General features: G+C 31.7%; 1 protein-coding gene across 1 annotated transcript in view; it reads right to left on the bottom strand.

Moving 5' to 3' along the window:
* Positions 1-23,961, bottom strand: part of LOC118181816 (transforming growth factor beta receptor type 3-like) — a 116,307-nt gene that overhangs the window by 71,135 nt on the left and 21,211 nt on the right. The window contains exons 6-8 of the mRNA XM_035351020.2: positions 17,452-17,575; positions 13,245-13,443; positions 8,006-8,189 (exon numbers count right to left, since the gene is read on the bottom strand). Of these exons, the coding sequence (XP_035206911.1) occupies positions 8,006-8,189; positions 13,245-13,443; positions 17,452-17,575 (507 nt within the window). The remainder of the gene's footprint in view (positions 1-8,005; positions 8,190-13,244; positions 13,444-17,451; positions 17,576-23,961) is intronic.

Genomic DNA, 23,961 nt, shown 5'->3' with positions numbered 1-23,961 from the left:
CAGTAGAAAAGTTAAAATTCTACATAGATGACCTCCTAAGTTCATCATTCAGACTGATCTACCACACTATCCTTTAGTGTGGTTGGATAAAAACACTGAGACTTATCTTATTCTATTATAATAGGTTTTGATCTTACAACCTTTTGACTATGAATTGCTCATAGATAGGGGATACACCAATCAAAATGCTGATAGTTTAAGTCTTGTACTCAAACATCTCACAACTAAACATATATATTCTAGGAAGTTTAAAAACTTCATTATTTAATTTTTTCTAATACCAGAATATTAAATTTTGTATGTTTATTTAAACTGCTTGCTTGAAAAGCACTTGTACTTATTTGGTCTGGTATCTAATTGTATTTGTTACAGGTATGCTTGAACATTTTTGTCTTGCAAACAATTTTAATAAACTGAAATTTTTTCTTGAAACTTCCACAGAGTTGAAAATAAAACTTTTCTTTGAAAAGTCCCCTATGAGAGAAGGAGTTTAAGCTAAACTGCTCCATCACAACAAACATCCCACCACACTGCCATGCAATATATATATTTCTTTTTATATGTCTGTAATGGAGATTTTAAAGAAATCTTGCCATTTAGATAGAACAACCAATTTTATTAGTCAGTCTTATAAAAAACTGAAAAACATTTTAAGTGCCTGCATTTTCAAGCACGGATACTTACACACAAGGTTTCGTTACATTTCTTACTGGTAACATGTTTGGTAGCATAGCAATGCAAATACGTTACAATATCTAACAGTTTATTATTGTTTAAAGACTTAAAATTTTGGAGTCTCTTCAGGAGTTGAAGTAAATGTAATTATACAAAATGATGAATAATTGTTGTCATACATTAAATTTTTGAGAATTTTATATAAATTTGTCTTATTAGACCAGAAGCTCTATTAGTCTTAAAATTGCATTTTACGTCAAATCACTTTTCAAATTGTTGCCACCAAATATTATCACCCTGTTATAGAATATACTTAAAGAAATTAATAATGAAGAATCTACATGAATGTATGTATGTTTCTCACATTGTGAAAAAACGATGGTGCCAAGAGTCATCAAATTTTGAATAACATAGTCCTCTACAGGAACATGGGCACATGGAAGCCTGAATTCGGAATTTCGAATTTGTTTTACTGTCTATTTGATATTTTGCAAAACTTTAACAAACTTTTGATTAAAAAACACAACGATTTCAAAGCAAGTAATGGCAAAATTGTGCAGGGAGGAAAAAACATTTTTATCTCCAACGAGCACGAAACTGTGTATATGAAATTCTGAAGATATGCTCAAGTGATATTGTTGTTGAATTGAATTTTATGGTTTAAGTGCAAAGAACATGATATTTAATAAATAAAGGTAGCATAAGAAAAATTAACAAAATGCCCCTTTGGGCGTAATATCAACAGTTTCAAAGCAAGCACTGGCAACACTGAAGGAAATAAAACATCTTATCTCCAGCATGTGAAACTGTCTATCGGAAATTCTTAAGATATGCTGTTCTTAAATATTTTTAGCACAATGTGGCGTCAGCCCAAATGCTCTTGAAATGTGTATGTATCTGTAAAAAAAAAAAAAAAAAAAAAAAAAAAAAGCCCCTTTAGGGGTAATATAAAATCTAAAAGCTTTCAGATTTTTTTTTTTTTTTTTTTTCCATTAAAATAGTTTTTAAATTTTATCACTTAATAGAATGTAAAAAATGTACTGTACCACTTACATAAAATAGTAACTTGCTTTAATACACATTATTTTTCTCTGTCATCTTAGTAGCATGAATTTATTGAGTTCAATGAAAATATTAGATTTTATACAAAGCATTGAGGTGCTTTGTATAAAATTATTGATATTGATGATAATATTCAGCATACTGATAACTGAAAGATATTTCATGTTAATATGAATTTAGGAAAAAGATTTTTAATATTTCCTAGTTGTCACAAATCTTCAAATTACATTTACCATACACTGAAACAAAGTGACTAGAAACAAATATAACTTAATTATTTAAAAGGATTTAATTTGAATCCTCAATATTAATCTTTTTCTATATATCAATATACACTTATAAATTATATAGCCCTTTTTTGACCTTATGCTCAATACTGTGTCCCCATCTGTGACATATGGGTGACATAACTAACAAATTGCATACAGGGCACTAACTCTCAATCTAATAGCCCCAAAAGTTTAGTTTCCTAGGAGTAAGACCTAGAGAGAGGTCAGAAAAGGAGAAGCCTCATGGGAGCTGTCAGTGAAAACAAAATGAACCTATATTAATTAATGTACATATTTCAGTTGTTAGTAGAGTAGTTTTAGTGATCTAGTGTGTAGTTTTGTGTGTGTAATAAATATTTAAAAAATATGAAGGGTGGATCCCCCCCCGGTTTTTTAATGGTGGCAAGAAGACCGGACTGACATTATACCATCAAACAATTTTTTGTTAATCCTGAGATGCATCATCACCTTTATATGGTCATTAGATTTTTTTATTATTTAATATATATTAGCTTATCATTTTAAATATTTTATTTTCTTACTTTCTTTACTGATGTAAATTTCATCTTAATGAAGGGAAATTTACGAAAATAGAGTTACAAATTTAGTAAACACAAGTTGTTTAAATACAATTTTTCATTAGCAGAATACAATTTTTCATTAGCAGATAAAAAAAGCTGTGCTATTAAGAGGATTAAATAATATTACAATCTGTACTAACCTATCATGTCAATATTAAAAAGACTTTTTAAGTGATTTTTTTAAGCACCAATTTCAAATTCCTAGTGACATTGAGTCCAATAACTAACAAATTCTTTCAGAATGATAATAACTGACAGCTACGATAAGAATGCTATACTTAAAGAATGGGCAAAATGATAAAGAGTCCTTATGTGTTAAAAAATGTCCTTATGTGTTCTTATGTGTTAAAAAAAAATTAGTGAAGTTCATCAAAAGTTGAGGAAATTACATGCAGTTAATCAGAACAAGAATGACAACAGAAATTTAGTGGTAAACAGATTGCTCAGTAATTTAATAAAAACAATATGAACATGGAAAATATCTGCACCAGAATTCCACCAATACTTCTACTCCATAAAATTTGCATTAATTTGATAAATCAAATATAAAATATATTTCATCTAATATTTTACAAATAAAAATGCGATTTGAATGCGACATTTAGTACTAATCCATGTGTATGAGATAGTAGATATAAACACCATTGTCCCCAATAATGATAGATGAGAAATTTATGATTAAAACCACATTTATGTGATGTTGTTTTATGTGATATTAAGGGTTTGCTTTGGAAGAACGGATTCCAGACAAAATTAAAAATGAACAGATTGCAGATAAATTCAGGAAACTTCAAAAACACATTAAAAATATTAATGGAACAGGTTTCCAACCATCAGAAAATTTCATTTACAGTTTTTGGCTACATTAAATTGTAACCCACCCAGCAACTATCAAGAAACAATTTTTTGCCAAGAAAAATATTACAGAGCTCGAATTACAGTCAAACGTCTTTATTACGGACTCGTCGGGACTTTGGCGATTCCGGATTTTTGGTTTTTCTGGATTATGGATCATCAATTTTAATCTGGTAAGATGGCATGCAGAAATTATAAAATTAAAAATATGAAACCATAATTTATGAAATAAAGAGCAATTATGATCTAAAGGGTATCAAAATTTACAAAAAAAAAAAAAAAAAGCTTAATATTTGTTTACTTTATTAAACATTTCTTTCAACACGCGCATGTGTAAAGCATACATTATGCATAGTCGAAATTAGAAAATTGCAACCAGAAAACTGTTTGATGTGTATTCGTGATATTTATAATGACGAGGAATTTGATTTAAATCATATCAAAGACGGAGTACATCGAGATGAAATACTACATTTAGAAAAGAATTATACGCCAAATAAAATAAAAACATCTGCCCTGAAGATGAGGATAGTGCTGACAGATCAAGTTCCAGTTCATTGTGCGCCGCAACGCCTCCCCCCTTTCGCAGAGCAGTGTGAAATTGATAAACAGATTTCAGAATGGTTAGAGAAACAAAGGATATGCCTTTATCCATTTTTTGCAGCAATTCCACTTTTTGTTTGATGGACATCGAAACATGCTTTCGCATTGTAGATCCTTTGGCAGCTCCAGAATCGGAAACTCTTTTTGACATAACCGAAAGTTCAAGCTTACTTTTATAAAGTTGCTCTAACAGTCTGGAAAAAAATAATAAGCCGGATTCAATTAGAAGATTAAGAAACAACACAATCTTCAACATTAACTGAAATAAATAATTAGATAATTTTAGCTTAGCTTATACGTCTGTTATACATTCAACGCACATGCATAAATGCATATGTGCATGCATAAAGTTATTATGCGCATGCACAGAAAGTTTGTAGCTTTGAGGTCCGGATTATAGATCATTCTGGATTATGGACGTCTGGATTAAAGACTTTTGACTGTACTAAGTTATCCAAGTTAGTATCACATAACTTTATAATAATTTGCACTCAAGGCAACAAAGGCCATTAAACATTTCAGAAAATGATTCACGAAAAATCAACTGCACCCTACCCAGGATTCAAAACACAGATCTTTCATGATAACATCTTAAGCCATGAAAGCACACGCAGAGAGACATGGTAATTCCTCCCCAGATGGTTTCCTAAAATCAAATACTCCCTACATGATTAACCCGCTTAGTACGGGCGTGTCATATGTGCATCAGCAGCGAACATTACCTCACGGCCGGGGGTGTGTCATATTTGAATCGCCATTTAATTCACCCTATGGACGGGCGTACCACATTTGACTTTTTAAATAGAACATTTAATTATTATTTTTTGTTGCTGCTAGATGTAGCTGTATGTCTGTTATGGGGAAATATCCCTTCATTTCTATGCAATGCTTTTTATTTTTGGTATTTTGTTTCAGAATGAGAGGGAGATTCCTGGGTGGGTGTTGAGCAATGTAAAGTCTCTTTAACTGAGTCATTTGATATAAACAAATGCAGGTGTTCTTGATGATGTGAGGTACATTTTATTTTTATTTTTGCATTTAATTCGTTAGTGATAGAAGAATATACACAAATGCTAATTCATTACTGTTGAGCAATGTGATGGCTCTTACTGTGTCATTTCATATAAACAAATGAACATGTGTTTTCCATGCTCTGGAATACTTTTTAATTTAATTAATTTATTTTATTTTTTATCCCAGTATAGTGGAGTCGATGTTCTATCATTAGAGACTTTTTTATTACTCTTAGATTTTTCGGGCATTGAGACTAATATTTTGTATGGCTTAGCGAAAGTTTTTTTTTTTTTTTTTTTTAATGTTCTATTGCTGGTGTTCTATTTTTTTAATGGCAAAATGCGCTATCTGACGGTAGAAGATACACAAATGCTAAATGAGTCAAATTTGCTGATATTCTATTCCTGTGACATTTGCAACGTTGGTCTTTGCATACACCCATGTTTCAAAGAATATCATACAATGTCTCTTTTTTGAAATATTGCTTCCTTTTCGTTGAATGTACATTGAATTTTTATGAAAGACAGTTTTAATATTTTTTAATTTTAATTATGTGTTGTGTTAAATAAAATCTGCAATGCTTTGGATATTTTTCCATATATATTTAATTGTGGGATAAAGGAAAAATTATATTATTCTAGAATGAGTATTTTATAAAATTTTGAAGGAAATATATAACAATAAAGGTTTAAAATTAATTCTGACAACTACCTGAATGTTCTTCTCAAAATGTACCAAAAAAATGGAACAATTGGATGACAAATTTAATTTATACGAATTTTTTTTTCCAAAGTTAGGCTTAGCAGCGTGAATTGCCCATCCCCACAAGACTACGTATCCCGTTAACGTGCCTTCCCAAGAGAACGGTTCGGTAACAGAGGTGGCCGACGTGAAAGAGTTAAGTCACTAAAATGATGAAACATTTTAGACAATTGACAGACAAAATGCCCTAATCACTGATACCCTAATCATTGAAACATTGAAAAGCAATATACACAAACCAGGGGCCCATGACTTGCAGATCATATGCGCCCGTCAGATTTCTTTTATACAGCTGACAACTTATGAATGAAAGAGTGGGAGCAAGTCAAATGGAATTGTAATATGAGAATCAGCTAGCTTGTTTTTCCCTGATTCAAAGATAGAAGCTGAATCCAAAGATAAATCAGAGAAAACTCTCAATGTAAACTTTTAAACAAGACAAAAAGAAAGTCATAATTTAGCGCAGATTTTGAATAAAACTCTATCAATTTCAAGGGTGATCAGTCACATTTTCCTCTTCTACAGAAGCAAAAATTAGAGCAGTGACAAACATTTTATACTGAAAGTAGTAGACAGAGCAAAGTAAAAATGAACAAAGCACAATCTGTTAAGGAAAACAGCACAAAAAACTAAGACAGTATACAAACATTTCTACAAACAATATTAAAATAAAAGAATTAATGTATTGGTTGAAACAAAAATTTGTTTCTAGTATATTGTAATTCTACTTATTGAAAGCGAAATAATAAGTAATCTACTTTATATGAACTTACTTTAAGATGGCCATTCACAGCTTAACTTGATACTGGTCCTTTATGAACAAAGTGCTCATTTTCGAAAGACTAATATTTACTTATGTTCTTATAAATACCATTTTGTGAAATGGTTGTCTAAAAGATTGAATTATTTGGATTATGACAATGCATGCAAGGACAATGTGCTTAAGGAGAAAAATGTCATCATAGATGTTTTAAAGGAAACTGACTTACATTCACAGTAAACAAAGAAAAATCCTTAAAAACTCAGATACAGCTAGCTTATTTACTGAACTTTGAACCTTGGCCAAATTACCAGCATTAAGTGATTTCATCCCTAGATTGTTGATGCACAGATTGTTTAAGGGAGACGGTTGCCATGATATGGTTTACTGAAAGTCCATCATAATTCATTTTTTAAAAATTTATTTAATATATACTTATGATTTTACATTATATTTATGCAAAATGAGCTTTAAAACAATATATAAAAATAACTCCTTCAGGGAGGGAGCTTGTTTTTAATTGCTGTTTAGTGTAATTGTTAACAATTGTAACTCTAATGGCATCCACAGAGCAGGCAAATGTTTTCAAATTTTAAAGAGTTTAATTACTTGAAGAGCTCTTTTGTGACAAGGTAAAGTATTTCACTCTCATGAATTGGAACTCAAGCTCTGTCCTCAAAGGCCCATGCAATACTTTCATATTGTACTTTTGATTTGACCCATAGATGTCAACAAGAGCAAGCCTCTGCTAAAACACTGCAATCCCAAAGAAAAAGAACCATAAATCACCAACTACTCCATGGCTGACACAGTGGTGCTCTTTTGGATGTAACAGAATCATGCCCCTCCTCCACCCACTCACATGAGAAAAAATGAGAAACTACATCACTCGGGCATCTTACTCTTACCCATGGCATCTTATTCTACAAGTGTTCAAAAGGCCCTATTATCCATGTTGAATGAGCAGATCTAAACACTACCCACCAATGCAACAACACACCACATCACTCCAATGAGCTTTAAAAAAGAATTGGCAAGTCGTACCTCTTATTGGCATAACAATGCTGGGGAAGGGTGTATGGCAACAATGGAGCCAGCCAATGTTTGCAAATTTTAAAGAGCTGAATTACTTGAATTCTCTATCAAAGAGCTCGTTTGTGGCAAGGTAAAGTATTTCACTCTCCTGACTTCGGCTCAAGTTGTCTTTAAAAGCTCATGCAAGACTTTCACATCGTAATTCTGATTCAACCCAGATATTGCCACAATCAAATCTTCACTAAAACACTCAGGGCCCAGAGATAGCAAGCCTTAAATCATCAACTACCCTGTGGCTGCCACACACTCAGTATTCTCATTACAGTTACAATTTCACATATTACACTTGCAGTAAAAGAAATAATTTAGCAACCTTAAATAATACTTACTAGTTTTTCCTTTCACAATAATATTTATCCTGTTGGCTTTATTAGTTTTCATATATGAGTCAATAAACCCATATGAATTTTGTACTGTGCTCAAAAGTGCTGAAGTCTCAGCTGGAAGAACTTTTTCTTGAACCATAGCTGTTATGTAAAAAGGATTTGTTCGAATACGAACTGGATGCTCAGCCTTCAAAAGGAAATAACAAGCACATATAAAGAAAATGTGATTAAAAAGAACATCTTTATATCAGCTTTTAACTCATAACTATCAGTTTAAACTTTATATCATGCATGCTACACAATATTGTATTCTTTTGTGAGCATGTTATCGCAAAATATTTATTCTCAGGGAAAAATGCAAATTATCAACCAAAATAGAATTATATTTCAGAGGAATGGTTCAGTTACAATTTATAAAACAACATTTATAAAATTTAGTTTAGGCTTGCTTTAGAAACTTATTATATCAATAATATAAACAAAAATTTTAATATCATTATCACACTTTTGTTTAGAAAAACAGACTGAATGGGAAAAGGAACTCGGATGCATTCTACAATTTGATAATTAACAATAAAAATATTCTATAGTATTCTTTGTACTGAATAATGTCAAATTAATTTCTTAATGATAATATTAGCAAAATGAATACAAAACACTTCACATACCTTCATAAATTATGTGTATTTAAAAAAAAAAAAAAAAAAAAGGAAATACAATGGATTATTGTAAGAATATTTAATATGAAAAGTAAAAATTTAGCAAGAACAGCTAACATAATGAATGAACGAAATACAAACTGGTGGACTAATAACATATACAGAAGGGCAAAAAAGAGAATAAAATTAAAATTGTTAACTTTTCAGGGAAAAGGCAAATTATTAAAAATGAGGAAAAGCACAATTCAGAAAAAGTACAGCATAATCATTAAAAAAAAAAAAAAAAAAAAAAAAAATGCTATGAGTTACTAAGAATTTGCTACACAGCTACACAGATTATTATATGTAATTATTAATGCAATAAAACCAAATAAATTAAAACTATATATAAACAATTTAATATTCATTTAGATATGTAAAACTGATAAATTTGTTGAAAAGTTTATTTGGAACTAATTATAAAAATATTAATTGCTTATGAATTGTAATGAGATTATACTAATGATAGCTATTATATTTTCATATAATATCATTTTATTGGTGAGCCATGTAAAATGAACACTGAAGTATCTCAACTGAAAATTTATTTTTCATTTTCTTGTCCAATGCAACAGAAAACCTTTTTTAAAACTCAGAATATTAAAAGCCTAAAAATTTTTTTAATGGGAAAATGCTAATGAGAAATTGAAACCTACATTTATATTAACAAAGATATTTCGGGTGAATTTTCTTACAATATTATTAGTGAAAATATCTAAATTTGTTAACCGAAAGATATGAACTTATTTAAATTTATATACTCCTTGTTACTTTTGTTTATATAATAAATACTGCTTTGTGGTATACAATTTCTATTTTACAGTACAAAGCCCGTAATCCAGACTCGTCACGACTTCGACGATTCCGGATTATAGATCATCAATTTAAATCTGGTAAGATGGCACGCAGAAATTATACAATTAAAAATATGAAACCGTAATTTATAAAAAAAAGAGCAATTATGATCTAAAGGGTATCAAATTTTACAAAAAAAAAAGCTTAATATTTATTTGTTTACTTTATTAAACATTTCTTTCAATGCGCGCATGCGTAGAGCATACATTACGCACTTGCGTAATGCACATAATGTATGCATGCGCATTCATTACGTGCATGCGTAAAGCATAAAAAAAAAAGTTTGTGGCTTTTGAGGTCCCGATTATAGATCATTCCGCATAGTGGACGTCCGGATTACGGACTTTGTGCTGTATTTATCATTATTGTCCCCCCCCCTTAAATGCTTTCTGAAAATGTTCATGCTTTAGTTTAGGGTTTAGCTTTCAACGTTTCAAAATTTTTTGTTCCCATCATAAAAGACAAGCAAGTTTCTTTGCTGATAATAACTCCATTCTCTTGAAATTTAAATGCTATTTTATATTTTATAATTTTGATGAGATTTTACCGGTGTAATATTACATGCAGATATTTTAATACTGTCTAAAAAAATATTTTTGTATTTTTTAATTCACATCCACATTGCATATCTTTAATTTTATATTTTTGCTTTTCATCAATTGTTAACCTTTTAAGTGGCATGAAACTTTTAATTCATCATGAAATTAGATACCACTTGACAATTATTACCCAGTTATTTAAAATATTCTGCTTCTTCATTTTCTTTAGCATTCTAAATATCATTCTAATGAACCTAAGGTTACGTAAATAAAGAGAAAATTAATAAAATATACAAATCTAACTGATAAGTGCTGTTTAAATACAACTCAAGCAGATACAAAAAGCTGTGATAGAAAAACGGTAAAATCCCTCACCTCCAAGAAATAGTTTTAATTTTATACTCATTTCTGCATTAGATTACGATACTAAGAAATTACAGGAAGCATAATAAATTCACATAAAGTTCAAAAATTCATAATAAAAGAAGTAATGCTCGGGAACAATTTTGATTTGCAAGAATATGATCAGAGGGATATTGGATTTTATTCCCATGTACTTAAAAAACAATACTGCAAAAGTAACCAAAATAGGGTTTATTAATTCTCAAGTCTATTTTACTTTTATTTCAATATTTTAAATTGCTTTTATTTATGATGATTTATTTGACTGTATTATGTACATCAGGGTTTCTTAAACATTTTTCTATTGTGACCCTTAGAACCTGCTTTTTAATACAAAATACTTTTTAATTACAAAAATTTTGTGGGACCACTTAAGTATCGCGCAAATCTGACATATGTGTTAGTGAAACTGTCAGTTTTTTCACTTGTACTGTAATATACTATTGCAGTTTTAGGTCATAAACTTTAATTTCTAATTTTAAGACATAGAACAATGTGAAAATTTTAAATAAGTAACAGACAAAATGACAGCATCACGTGTAAAGCAAGGGAAATGAACGTTTATATTATAAAAAGAATGCGTCGAAACGTTTTCGTTTTTTTCTTTTCTGAATTGTCTTATCTTTATCTATTTTCAGATACATTGTGTAAAAATATTTGGTAATTGTAAATTATTATAGTAAGTTAAAGAAATATCAAAACTGCTAGAATTTTTGGCGATCCACAAGGAGGTCATGACCCACAGTTTAAGAAACCCTGATGTACATAATGATCGTTATACTTCCATGATAATTTTTTAGAGAGGAGGTATGTTGAAAGTTCAATTTAGTCAATTCACTATTGCAAAGTAATGCAGGTCTTCTGCTCCATGTGTGAAACGATGTACAGTACAAAGTCCGAAATCCGGATGTCCATTATCCAGAAATCTGATCTAAAATCCTTACCTCAAAAGCTTTTCTCGGAGGCTTTACGCATGCATGTTTGATTTCCCCCCTTCCGCGAAAATAAAACATCTGAAGAGTCCTGATTCTTAATTTCATTTCGACACTAAATAAATACCTTGTTATTGAAGAAACAATCATTTTAGCATAAATTTGTACCATCAGTAATTTGGCTCCGTTGCTGCATATATGCTTGGCACACATCTCAAACCGAAACACTCCACATAGATACATTGTTGATCTGATGCCAAACCTGGCGAATCATTCTTTATTATACTTTCCTTTCATCACCGCATGCTTATCAAAACATGACAGTTTGAGTAATGACTCATGTAGTGATGCCTAAATAATTTTTTAATGTTAGTAATTGAGTAATAAAGGAGTAAGGTAACCTTTTATGTTGACATTATGCTTGCTGATGATTACAGATTTAAGTTAAATGCACTAAAAATGTTGACAAAGAAACATTTACCAAAAATTTCTTTCCATATGCTAACAAGAGATTTTGTTGATGATACTTATAGACACAAAGATTACATTTAGGGCTATTTTGAATTAAGAATAACTGATTTGTTATTCACATAAACCGAGAACCAGCACCAGGGCTTGTATGGATGCGCCGAGTCGCAGAATTTAGGACCCACAGAGACTGCATCAGGTGGTCAGATATCTAGTGCCGGCCCTGAATAAAGCTTAAGTATATGTAGAAATTTATTTATTCAAAATTCTGATACGCTGATAAGAATGTGCAATATTCTGGTAAGAATAATTCTGATCTGATGAATTATAAGAATGATTTTGATAAGAAAGTGTAAGAAATAGGTATAATATATAACTAAACTAATACAATTCAGGCTTAATTGTCTCAGTGCGTGATAGAAGCAATATGAAATTTAACAGAACAACTTGTCGTTAGTCGCCAAGCTCATGATGCATAGCCAAATATGTATAGTGAAAGGTAGCTAAATTTTATGATGATAGTCGCTAATTTTAAAGGTTTTTGAATATCGCAAAACAAAGGTGAAATTTTCCAATTAACGGATTTTGTAAAGAAATATGTAGAAGGGGTAATAAATGAAGATGATATAAAAGAAGTTTTTCATTATGATGACAATGCTTCTCAATCATCAATCAATTAATGAAAGGCGAAATCCGTAGTATGATTCTAGATCCAGAAAATGCAACTAAACAAGAGATTATGTCTGTCTATAGAAAGAGAAAGTATTAGCACAAAAATCAAAGCAACTTAAACCATTTATGTTGAAAGAAATGTTTAATAAGGTAAACAAATAAATATTACGCTTTTTTTCTTTTTTGTAAATTTTGATACCCTTTAGATCATAAATACTTCATTATTTCATAAATCACGATTTCATATTTTCAATTTTATAATTTCTACATGGCATCTTACTAGATTTAAACTGATGATCTAATATCCGGAAAAATCTCAAATCCGGAATCGCCGAAGTCTCAACGAGCCCGGATTTCAGACTTTGTAATGTATTAAGTAAAAATAGCTCATGCAACATTACATATGCAGGAAAAATGGTAAAACCCACTTTAAAATTTTAAGCTTGAAATTAAATGTAGAATAAAACTAAATATCAGTAATTTTATTCAATCAGAATGCTAGCAAACAGTTTGTTTTAGAATATATTGTCTGTGGTTATCAAAAGGAACTATTGCACAAAGTTAAACACCAAACAATTACATAATTAAGAAACAATTTTAAATTAAAAAACAATTTAAACTACCTAAATTTGATAATCTGCAAAATGACACTTACTGACAATTAAAATATATTTACCACTATGTTCAAAGAACCTTGAATCCCTGATGACTCTATTATCCACTGAACTGGTACATGGCACTTTAAAACAAGAATCAAATTCTGCTCAACTACAACTTTCTGAGCTGAATTTGAAACCGCATATGGTTGCAAATGAATTAAGATATCAGCATTTGAAATGCTGGTATTCAATTCAATTACATGAAGAATGTTGTACCTGAAAAATAAAAGTTTAAACATAAGTTTGGAAAATGGCAATAAAATACATTCATATCAAACACTAATTTAACATATTTAAGAAAAATAATGAAAGAAAATCAGCATTTCACAAAATTTTTATATTGCTATAATAATATCAAGTTCTGAAATATAATGGCAGATCATTATATTTCAAAGCTTGATTTGATGATGTGTAAAAGAACAGTGCTGTCATCCATATATGGAAATCAACTTTATATTTAAAAGCAACATTTTCATAGTTGATTTTTGTCTCATGTCTGCATCATGAAAAATTACTTTCAAGAAGAAAGAGTTTTCTGACATATTTGCAAATACGTTTTAATGAATGAATTCAGATGATGCTTAACTGGCAAGGACTAACCAAAATCGAGCAATTAGCTAGATGGTTATATGTGAATTATTCTATTGCTCAAAAACTTCAGAGTTATTTACAAAATCCTCAAGGCACTGCTGGTTGCTTGGCTTGATTAGGTGCTTAATAACAGAAGAAAATCTCAATTTAAAATATTTCCTTGTAGCAGCTATTGGATAACCAGCATTAATTTCAAATTTTTGTAAAAGCCTTTATTCCAACTAGTATTCATATGCAGGAATGGATGATATTTAAAATATGCAAGGCTTCTCATAATCCTACAGATAATAGACATTTAAAGTATCAGATTTCTTGTTCATAGCAATTCTAGAAATTATGAATGTAAAAAAATAAAGGACATAAATATATATAATTTCGATAAAATTGGTCCTTATGGTGTAGGTAATATGGTAAGATCCAGCTTAAAGCTGGTCCATTTAGTGGTGTTTCGGTTTAACGCCTTTTTATTCGAATAATGGGATTCCCAGAAAACTGAGTGCAGTATTGGGCTTCCCTGAAATCGAAAGTAACTTATCTGCATTACTTCTTCTCTGCAGTGTTACACAAATGTAGTCTAATTATATCAAACATTTGTTGCTGTTATTGTAAATATAAATTTATTTAATATAATGATTGATAATGTGATAAAAGTTATAATTTTTAGTTTATATATGGGTGATAATAAAGCTGCTATCACACGTTGGTTTGCTTTGGAAGAACAACTGTTTGGAACAATTTTTCTGCTTTGTCACAACAGCCAGTCACCATAGATCACGTTGGGGTTAACACAAAGGAAACTGGTTTCCCATTAGAAACATGCTGATAGCTGATTGGTTGAAAACGAACAACTCGCAATTTTTTTGGAAAGGAAGGAAAAAGTCACACATCTTTCTCTCAATAGTAAACCAGGCAGAAAATTTTTCAAAACAGTTGTTTGTGTGAAACAAACGCCGTGTGATATGGGCCTAAGAAACATAAAAATAAAGCAACAAGAAAAAGCATTTCCCTAGATAAAAAAAAATGAATGCAAGTGCTTAGGAAATTAGCTAGTGGTGAATGTCAATAGCAAATTGGTGTTGCATTGAACTAGTCAACTTCAATAAAAAGGATAATTTTCAAAAACAAAGAAGGCCCACCAGCGGCCGAGCAGTAAAGTCGCTGAACACTGGTAGTTTGGTCCAAGGTTTGAATCCCGCGAACAGGCTGGCTGCATGGGTGTTTTTGTGGTTTTCCCCATGTGTAACATGTATACGAGCCAATTTCCCTTAGAAAGTTCTCCACAAAGGCATCCCTCCCTTTAGGCAGATAGCCCTCGAGGCTTCGCTGTAATTAAATAACCTAACCTAACCTTTCAAAAACAAAGAAAAAAATAGTGTCATCAGAAACTACAACTACAAAAACCTCATCAACTTGGTGTGTGTATTTAATTATGGCAAAGCACACGAGGGCTATCTGCCTAAGGGGAGGGATGCCTTTCATGGAGGACTTTCTAAGGGAAACTGGCTCGTATACACGTTACACATGGGGAAAACCACGAAAACGCCCATGCAGCCAGCCCGTTCGCGGGATTCGAACCTCGGACCGAACTACCAGTGTTCAGCGACTTTACCGCTCGGCCGCTGGTGGGCCCTCAGCAACTAGAATAACCTGTTCTAGAAATAATACGATAGAGGAGATGGGAAAACGACTTTCTATATGGATTGACAACAAAATTGAATGCAATATGCCATTAAGCCAAGCTATTATAATGGAAGAAACGAGAAAACTTTTTAATCACATTCAGATTGAAACAGGTGACACAACTGAAACTTTCATTGCAAGCTGAGAATGGTTTAATAGATTTAAACTTTGAAATAATCATTTAAACCTTGAAATAATCTTCATAACATACAATTTACAGGAGAAGCAGCAGCTCAATTACCAGGAACATCAAGAACAATAATTAAACAAGGAAACTATCCTCTGGAATTAGTTTTTATTATCAATGAAAAGAAAGCCAAAACATGCATTTCTATCCATCCCATGAAGAAAAAAAAGCACCAGGATTTAAATCTGTAAAAGATCACTTAACACTTCTCCTGGGTGCTAATGCTAATGAATACTTCAAATTAAAGCCACTTTCTATTTATTATTCCAAAAAACCCAAGAGTAAACATCAAAATCAACTTTACTTGTAATTTGGGAGTCTAATGAAAAATTATGGATGACTATGAAAATTTTGCAGAATTGCTTCAATAAACATTTGTGCCAGTCTCTTAAATGCTATTTCAAAATAAAAAAAAAAAAAAATTATAAAACCAAAAGCTCTCTTTTAATGGATAATGCCCCAAGACACCCAACAAATTAATTTATCTGACTTAATAACATGCATTCCAGTTGAAGTGGCTTTCTTGCCACCTAACACAACTGCATTAATCCAACCAATGGATCAAAGAGTTATATGAAATTTTAAAGCTTATTACTCATGGCGAGCATTTAGACAAATGTTTGAAAAAAACAGACGGAGATTATAAACAATCAATAAGAGATTTTTGGAGGAACTATAATATAGTGGATGCTATAGAAAACATAAATTTTTCTTGCAATGAGGTAATGGAAAAATGCTTGAAAGGAGTGTGGAAAAATTAAACGAGAACGATGACAGTAGAGATTCTGTTGTTGATATGAATGAAACAGCGGAATTATTAGCAAAACAAACAAGTTACGTTGAAGTAAAGGTGGAAGATCTCCAACAAATTTTGCAAGAAACAGCATAAAATCTTTCTAATGATAAGCTCAATGAATTAGCAGATCAAAAAGAACACAAAACTATTAAAAATAGCATTGCTGAAGAAAAGCAAAAAGAACTTTCAACAACATTTCTAAAAACCAGTTTAGCTTGCACAGTGGAAATTATGGACTTATTTATTGAAAATGATGCAGATTTTGATAGGAGTTCAAAGGCAAGATCGATGCTTTGTCTCATTACTAACAACTTCTTACGAAGCGCAAAAGAGAAATGCAAATGACATTAGATACTTTCTTGATTAATAAAAAAAAAAAAAAAAAAAAAAAAAAACAGAGAATTAGAAATGCAGAAAAATCTGAATGATCTAAAATATAAATGGTGATTTAAAATTGTATTTATTTGTTATGTTTCGATATTTGTAAGAAGTAAGTTTTTATTTTGTATTGTTATAAAAAAACATATTTAATGAACGTAAATAACAAAATACTTGAACTTTTTTTTATTTTATACCCACTTTCCACCACTATATTCACTTACACTTTATACCACTTTATTTATACCACTTTATTTTATACCACTTTCCATTATTTTTTTATTTTAACCCCATTATTTACATGATGAGATGATCTTGTTTAATGCTATTTTGTATAATGCTCTACTTTGGATAGTACATAACCCCTGTGTTAAGCGGGGTTTTACTGTACCATGGTTTGAGTTGCCATTTCTGAATATCTTCAAGAATAAGCAAGAATCTATGAGATAAAGAAAGGAGATTCTTGTCTCTTTGCCATTATAAAAGTAAAAATTGAAACTATTTAGCATATGCATGAATATACATGAAATACAAGAAACTTTTTAAACATATGCATAAAAACATATATCTATTCAATTAAAAAAAAACTAACTTTTCATCATTTTGAATGTTATTTACAAAGCATCCAGTTGCAGGCTGAGGCTGAACAAAACTACCTTTTACATTTATTGATTGTGCTTGACTGTTGAAGTCACAATCTTGAGCAGCATTTGCATCTATGAAAGTAAATAACATCATTTTTACAAACATGAAAATTAGATAATGATTTTATTCTGCAACCTTATTTTAATTATTAGACAATGATATTGTTCAAACAATCTTTTTGTTTTTATAACACATATTAATGAGATTGTGGCATTTCTCTTTTGGCAATGTTTCCTGTTTTTGATTGTTTTCTGTTACGATAAAACGGTTTATTTTTAAATGGTAAAAACATAATCCCTCTTTTATTTTCATTATGTTGGAGTGTATGTTGAAGTTTCAGCTATTCTTGGGTGTTTATGATCACGCTTGATTTACAATACCAAGGTTGTGTAATGTTCAGTTTTTGCAATTCTCCTACTTTTTTTTAGTAAAAACATATCACTGGATACAACATCACAAAAAACAATACAGAAGAATTTCTCAAGGTATGTGTTTATTTTTTAATATATAGTTCTTATTTAATAATTAATTTTTTTTATTTTAAAATGCTGAAGTGTGTTTTCTTTTTAATAATATTGATAATGTTTACTGATTAATGATAAATACCTGACGACGATCTTTTCTGTATACTCACCAAAATTGCCAACTGGCAACCCACAAGTAATTTTTATCAAATAAATTAGCTTTTTTGATCAATATATCGATGTGGAATATTTTTAAAAAAAAAGCTCATATGCATATTTATACAGTAAGACCCCGCTTAACGCGGGGGATACGTTCCATCGAAGTAGAGCGTAATGCAAAACAGCGCTAAGCGAGGCTATCTTAACATGTAAATAATGGGGTTAGGGGAAGATGGATGAAAAATGGTTAGGCATTAAATTTAATAATGTTTTTTTTTAATAAAAATAAAATCAAACATTTATTTCTTACAAAAATAAAAACAATATAAATGCATATACTTTTAAAAACAAATAAAATTCTCAGTCAGATCATTCAGTCTATTCTGGGTTTCCAATTTTCTGCCTTTTTGTTAAGAAGGCATTATGATAGACTGGCTTAATGGCATATTGCATTCAATTTCATTGTCAATCCATATAGACAGTCGTTTTTCCATTTCCTCTATAATGTTATTTCTAGAACGGGTAATTCTAGTTGCAGTTACCGATGACAGTATTTTTTCTTTATTCTTAAGAATCATCCTTATTGTTGAAGTTGCCAAAATCAATGCAGCACTAATTTGAGATTGACGTTCACCAGAATCTAATCTTTTAATCACTTGCATTTGAGTTTCCAGTGAAATGCTTTTTCTGGTTGCTTTCTTTTCTTGTTTTTTATTATCACCCATGATAAAAACTAAAGATCATAATATTTGTCACTGTATTAATCGTTATAGTATTATACAAATTTAAACTTACAATAATGTCAACAAATGTTTCAAATGATAAAAATGCGTCCACCAAGCAAGAAACACAACTACACTGTTTCGGATATGTTATTTGGAAACCTAGCGCTGCGCACAATTTCGGAGAATCCCCGGGTTGAAATAAAAGAGCGCTAAACCGAAACAGCGTTAAGCGGGGTCTTACTGTATTAGAAAACAAAGTCATTCAATTTGCCATGCTGACCTTACTGAAAATCAATACAGTCAAAAGTCTTTAATCCGGACTCGTCGGGACTTAGGCGATTCCGGATTATCGGTTTTTCCCGATTATAGATCATCAGTTTAAATCTGGTAAGATGGCATGCAGAAATTATAAAATTTAAAATATTATATAATATTTGGAACCATAATTTATGAAATAAAGAGCAATTATGATCTAAAGGGTATCAAAATTTGTTGGAAAATATAGCTTATTTTTAAACCTTTTACTGCATCATCTCTCCTCCTTGAAATGTTTATTTAGTTTAGTCCTTATTTTAATGTAATATAGTAGTTACTTCTACTTCTTTTTCTTGCTGCCACTGTTTGCATTGAGAACGGACTGTTTCAACCTAATTGAGATGCAAAAACGAAACATGATTTATGTCATCTGAAAAGCCGATTTGTGCCGATAGCTGATTGGTTGCCGTGGGATGACGTCATTCCTACTTCTGCTATAAGTATCTCGCGTCGCTCTGACTCAACGCTTCTAGTTCCTGCTTTCCCGGCACTTGAGTGAGCGGTTTCCAGCACCTTCAAAAGAATGCATGCAGTCCGGTGAATAAAATGCCTTGATTCCGGTTTGCGAGATGATGGTTCCAGATTAAAGTTCTTCGGTTCCAGAAGCTACCATGTGAGTGACTGCCGTGGGCGGCATCCATGTTCTTCAATAAAGGCGCCAATTAAAAATACGTGAGCAGCGACTCCTTGTGCAAATGGGGTTAGGCCTGTTTTAAGTGCTTTCAAGAACTTCATTTAAATTTTCAGGTGTTTTTCTTGACCATTGATTATGGACTTATTGAATGGGTAGCCAGCTTTAGGCCGCATAATTACTGTTTAGGACATTTTTGTTTGTATAGAATGCCAGTGTTTTGGAGACCAGGTAAAAATATTTGATGAATGATGGTTATATTATATTTTTTCTAAGACTCTAATATTGTTGACATTTATTTTCTGTATTTTTTATTCTTTATTATATTGTTAATAAATTGTTAAGTTCAAAATCTTTTATTGTCTTCAATGTCTGCACAACATATCTCAGGGAGCTTTTATTGCTACTACTGCTAAATGTTTAATTTCTTTAAACTTTAAACCTTGCTTTAGCATCATTTGGGTTATGGGCCACCAGCTCCTGAGTTATTTTTAGTGCAGACTTTTGAAGTTTAAAGTTAATTTAGGACTTAAGAGATTGGGGGGGGCGGTTTTTGTTAAAATTCAAATATGGCTACTGTTAGTGTCATGCACAATATTGCTAAACTTGAGGCATGTAATTACTTTACATGGTCCAAAGATATGAAGTTTGTCTTGAATGAAAAAAATGCATGGCTTTTGGTCAAAGGTATTGAAAAATGTCCTGATTTAAATGATGTTAAGGGTATTACAAAAGAAATTATTGCCGACTATCAAAATAGAAGTCGATTAGCATTATCGTTAATTTATATGAATGTAAGCCCTGAATATAGAAATTTGATATGTGAAATTGATGACCCGGTAGTGGCATGGAATACTCTTGCCAAATATTTCCAGCCAGATTATCGGTCAAGACATATTTCCCTGTTTTCAGAGTTCTTAAAATTGTAAAATTAAGCCAAATGAAAGTATTAGTTTCTTTTCTTCTAGATTAAAATGCGTAACTGAACAGTTAGCTGATATTAATCAGGCTGTAAGAGACGTATATATATGTTTCCAGTTTCTTAGGTTCCTTCCAGATAAATTTGATCAAGTAGTTCAGAATATTTTGAGGTGGCCAGATGAAAAGTTCATTTTTAAAAATGTTGAACTTGAAATTCTAGCAGAGGAAACGCGTCTTAATTTAAGAGAGATAGATAGGGAAAACTCCAATAAGACTATAGAAGTTCAAAGTACTCACTGTGAACCCAAATTTAAGCAGATTAAAGGGCTCAAGTGTTATAAATGTGGCCGTCCAGGTCATATTCAAAAATACTGTAGAATGAGAGGTAATTTTTCCAGATCACCCTCACCTGCTTCTTCTGTTTCCTCAGCTGTATCTAGTAGTAATAAAACATCTTCTAAGCGTAAGAATAAACCCAAGTTGAGTAAGAGTAAAAATAATTCCCATGCACAGTCCCATTTTATAGCTCAAGCCAATGTTAACAATTTGGAAGAAAATGATGATAGTTGGATTTTTGATACGGCTGCATCTCATCATTTTTGTAAAAATCGAGAATTGTTTGATACTTTTTCTCCTGTGAAAAATGAGAATATGCTAGTAGCTATTGATGGGGTAACTTTTCCAATTCACTGTACTGTTAAAATGAAATTTGGGGATACGGTTATTTTGCTTAAAGATGTGTTATATTCACCTGAACTGAGACGAAATTTAATATCTGGACCTAGGGTGGATATCAATGGAGCAAGATTTTATTGTAAAATTGGGCAAATTAAAGTTACTGATGATGAGAATTCAACTTTGTACAAGGCTAAGTTGATAGGAAGTAACTATCATGTGTTCCCGAAAATAATCAAAAAGGGGGTCAAATCTGTAAAATTTGAGGCATCCACAGTTCAGCATAATAATAGTGAATTATGGCATGGTCGGTTTGGTCATATAAATTATGATACTATTGTCAGGACTAGTAAGAGACATTCAGTTTGAGGTCTTCCTGTGTTAAAGCACTCACCTAATTTGTTTTGTGAACATTGCCAAATCAATAAGCAAAGACGAATCTCTTATAGACCTTTAGAAGGTATTCAAGTAAAGAGACCGCTTGAAAGGGTTTTCTCTGATGTATGGGGACCTATTAACATTCCAGGTAGGAATGGTGAACGTTATTTTGTTTCCTTTATTGACGAATATTCTCGTTACGTGGTAGTGTACCCCATTATGGAGAAAAGTCAGGTGTTTGAAGTATTTGAAAGGCATATAGCACGTACGGAAAGATCTTTGAACCTTAGATTGAAATACTTTAGGACTGACAATGGGCGAGAATATGATAATGATCAATTCAGGTCATATTGTAATAAAAATGGTGTAAAGCACGAATTTACAGATGTCTACACTCCAGAACAGAATGGAGTTTGTGAGAGATTTAATCAGACAGCTCTCAATAATGTATGTGCAATCTTACACGATAGTGGAATGAGTTCCGAATTTTGGTCAGATGCAGTAATGTATTTTGCATATTCATTTAATAGAATCTGTCATAAGGGCCAAGATAGAACCCCATTCGAATTATACACTAAGCGGAAAGCATCAGTACGTCATCTTAAGGCATTTGGAACGATTGCCTATGTGGGAATTCCAAAGGCTAAAAGAAATTCTAAACTTGATCCAAAGGCAACAAAGGGCCGATTGATTGGGTACAGTGTACGAACAAAAGGGTACAAGATTTGGTTGGAAAATGAGCAACCCTAAATGCTACTTTTAAAGAGTCGATTGGAATGCAGAAAAGTGGCAGTGGAGCTGCACTGGGCACCCTTCCTGATTTGGAATCTGAAGAAAGGGTAGAGTTCCAATCTACTGACACTCCAGTTGGCTATTTTCCTGAAATAGAGGAAAGAACCGATACCAATGTACCTTCTTCTACAATTGGCACTGACAGTCAATCTACATTGAGACAAGTAACTTGGCTTCGTAAACCTGTTCCAAGGCCAGACGGCACTCGTACGGATGTGTATTATTTTGAGAGGGGGTCTAATCAAAGACTACGATCACCAAATGATGTAGAAAGGTATTGCACTGAACATAATATTCAGTATGATCCTACCTTGTTTGATTTCAAGGGAAGCAATACTTATAGTGGTGAAATCGACCCAACTGGTACTCCTTCAATGCTGTATACCCGAGATAGCTGACTAGATGTTTCAATTCCAAACACTTATAACCAGGCAATGAAATCTGCAGAAAAGCTTAAATGGATAGAGGCAATGGAAGAGGAAATGGCCAACATGCGAAAGCATAAGGTATGGCATCTTGTTCCACTTCCTAAAGACAAGACTCCACTAGGTTGCAGGTGGATTTTCAACATTAAACGTGACGAATTTGGAAACATTGTTCATTTTAAAGCTCGTTTAGTGGCTCAGGGTTATCGGCAAATTAAATACGATACCTATGATGAAACCTACTCTCCTGTAGTCAACTTTTCAGTAATAAGGCTCTTTTTCTCCCTTTTAGTTGCACACCTTGGATGGGCAAATATACAATGTGACGTGAAAAGTGCCTATCTCTATGCTCCTTTATCAGAGGAAATTTACATGTCCCAACCTCAGGGTTTTGTGGAGCGAGATAAAGAAACTTTTGTGTGTCGCTTAGATAGAGCCTTGTATGGTTTGCATCAGAGTGGGCGATTATGGTACTACGAGTTGGATAGAACACTATGTAACCTAGGGTTTATCAAGTTTGAGTGGTGTAATTGTGTCTATCATTTTAAAGATTTTGTCATTCTGTTGGTTTATGTTGATGATATAGTTGTGTTTGGGAAAAGTGAAATTCAGGTCAAAAGGATATTAAAAGTCCCGAATTCACATTTTGATTTGAAAATTTTAAGTAAAACAAGAAAGCTTCTGGGTGTGGAGTTTGAATATGAGAACAATAGTGTTTTAATTCATCAGCAATTATATATAGAAGACATAGTTGATCGATTTAAGTCTTTTAAAATACAAATTACTTCCCTTCCAATAGTTAAAGGTGTGAAATACTCAAAGTCTCAAAGTCCCAGTACACAAGAACAAACGACTGAAATGATGAATTATCCTTATAGAAATGTTTTGGGATGTCTCTCGTTTCTTTGCAATCGTACTCGTCCGGATATAGCTTATGCTGTTAATACATTTTCTCAGTTCCAAAGCAATCCT

The sequence above is a fragment of the Stegodyphus dumicola genome, chromosome 12 (genome assembly GCF_044657685.1).
Source record: "Stegodyphus dumicola isolate Sdum_Otavi_A_Nest chromosome 12, ASM4465768v1".
Taxonomy (NCBI): domain Eukaryota; kingdom Metazoa; phylum Arthropoda; class Arachnida; order Araneae; family Eresidae; genus Stegodyphus; species Stegodyphus dumicola.
This window is presented reverse-complemented; position numbering and strand designations above follow the sequence as displayed.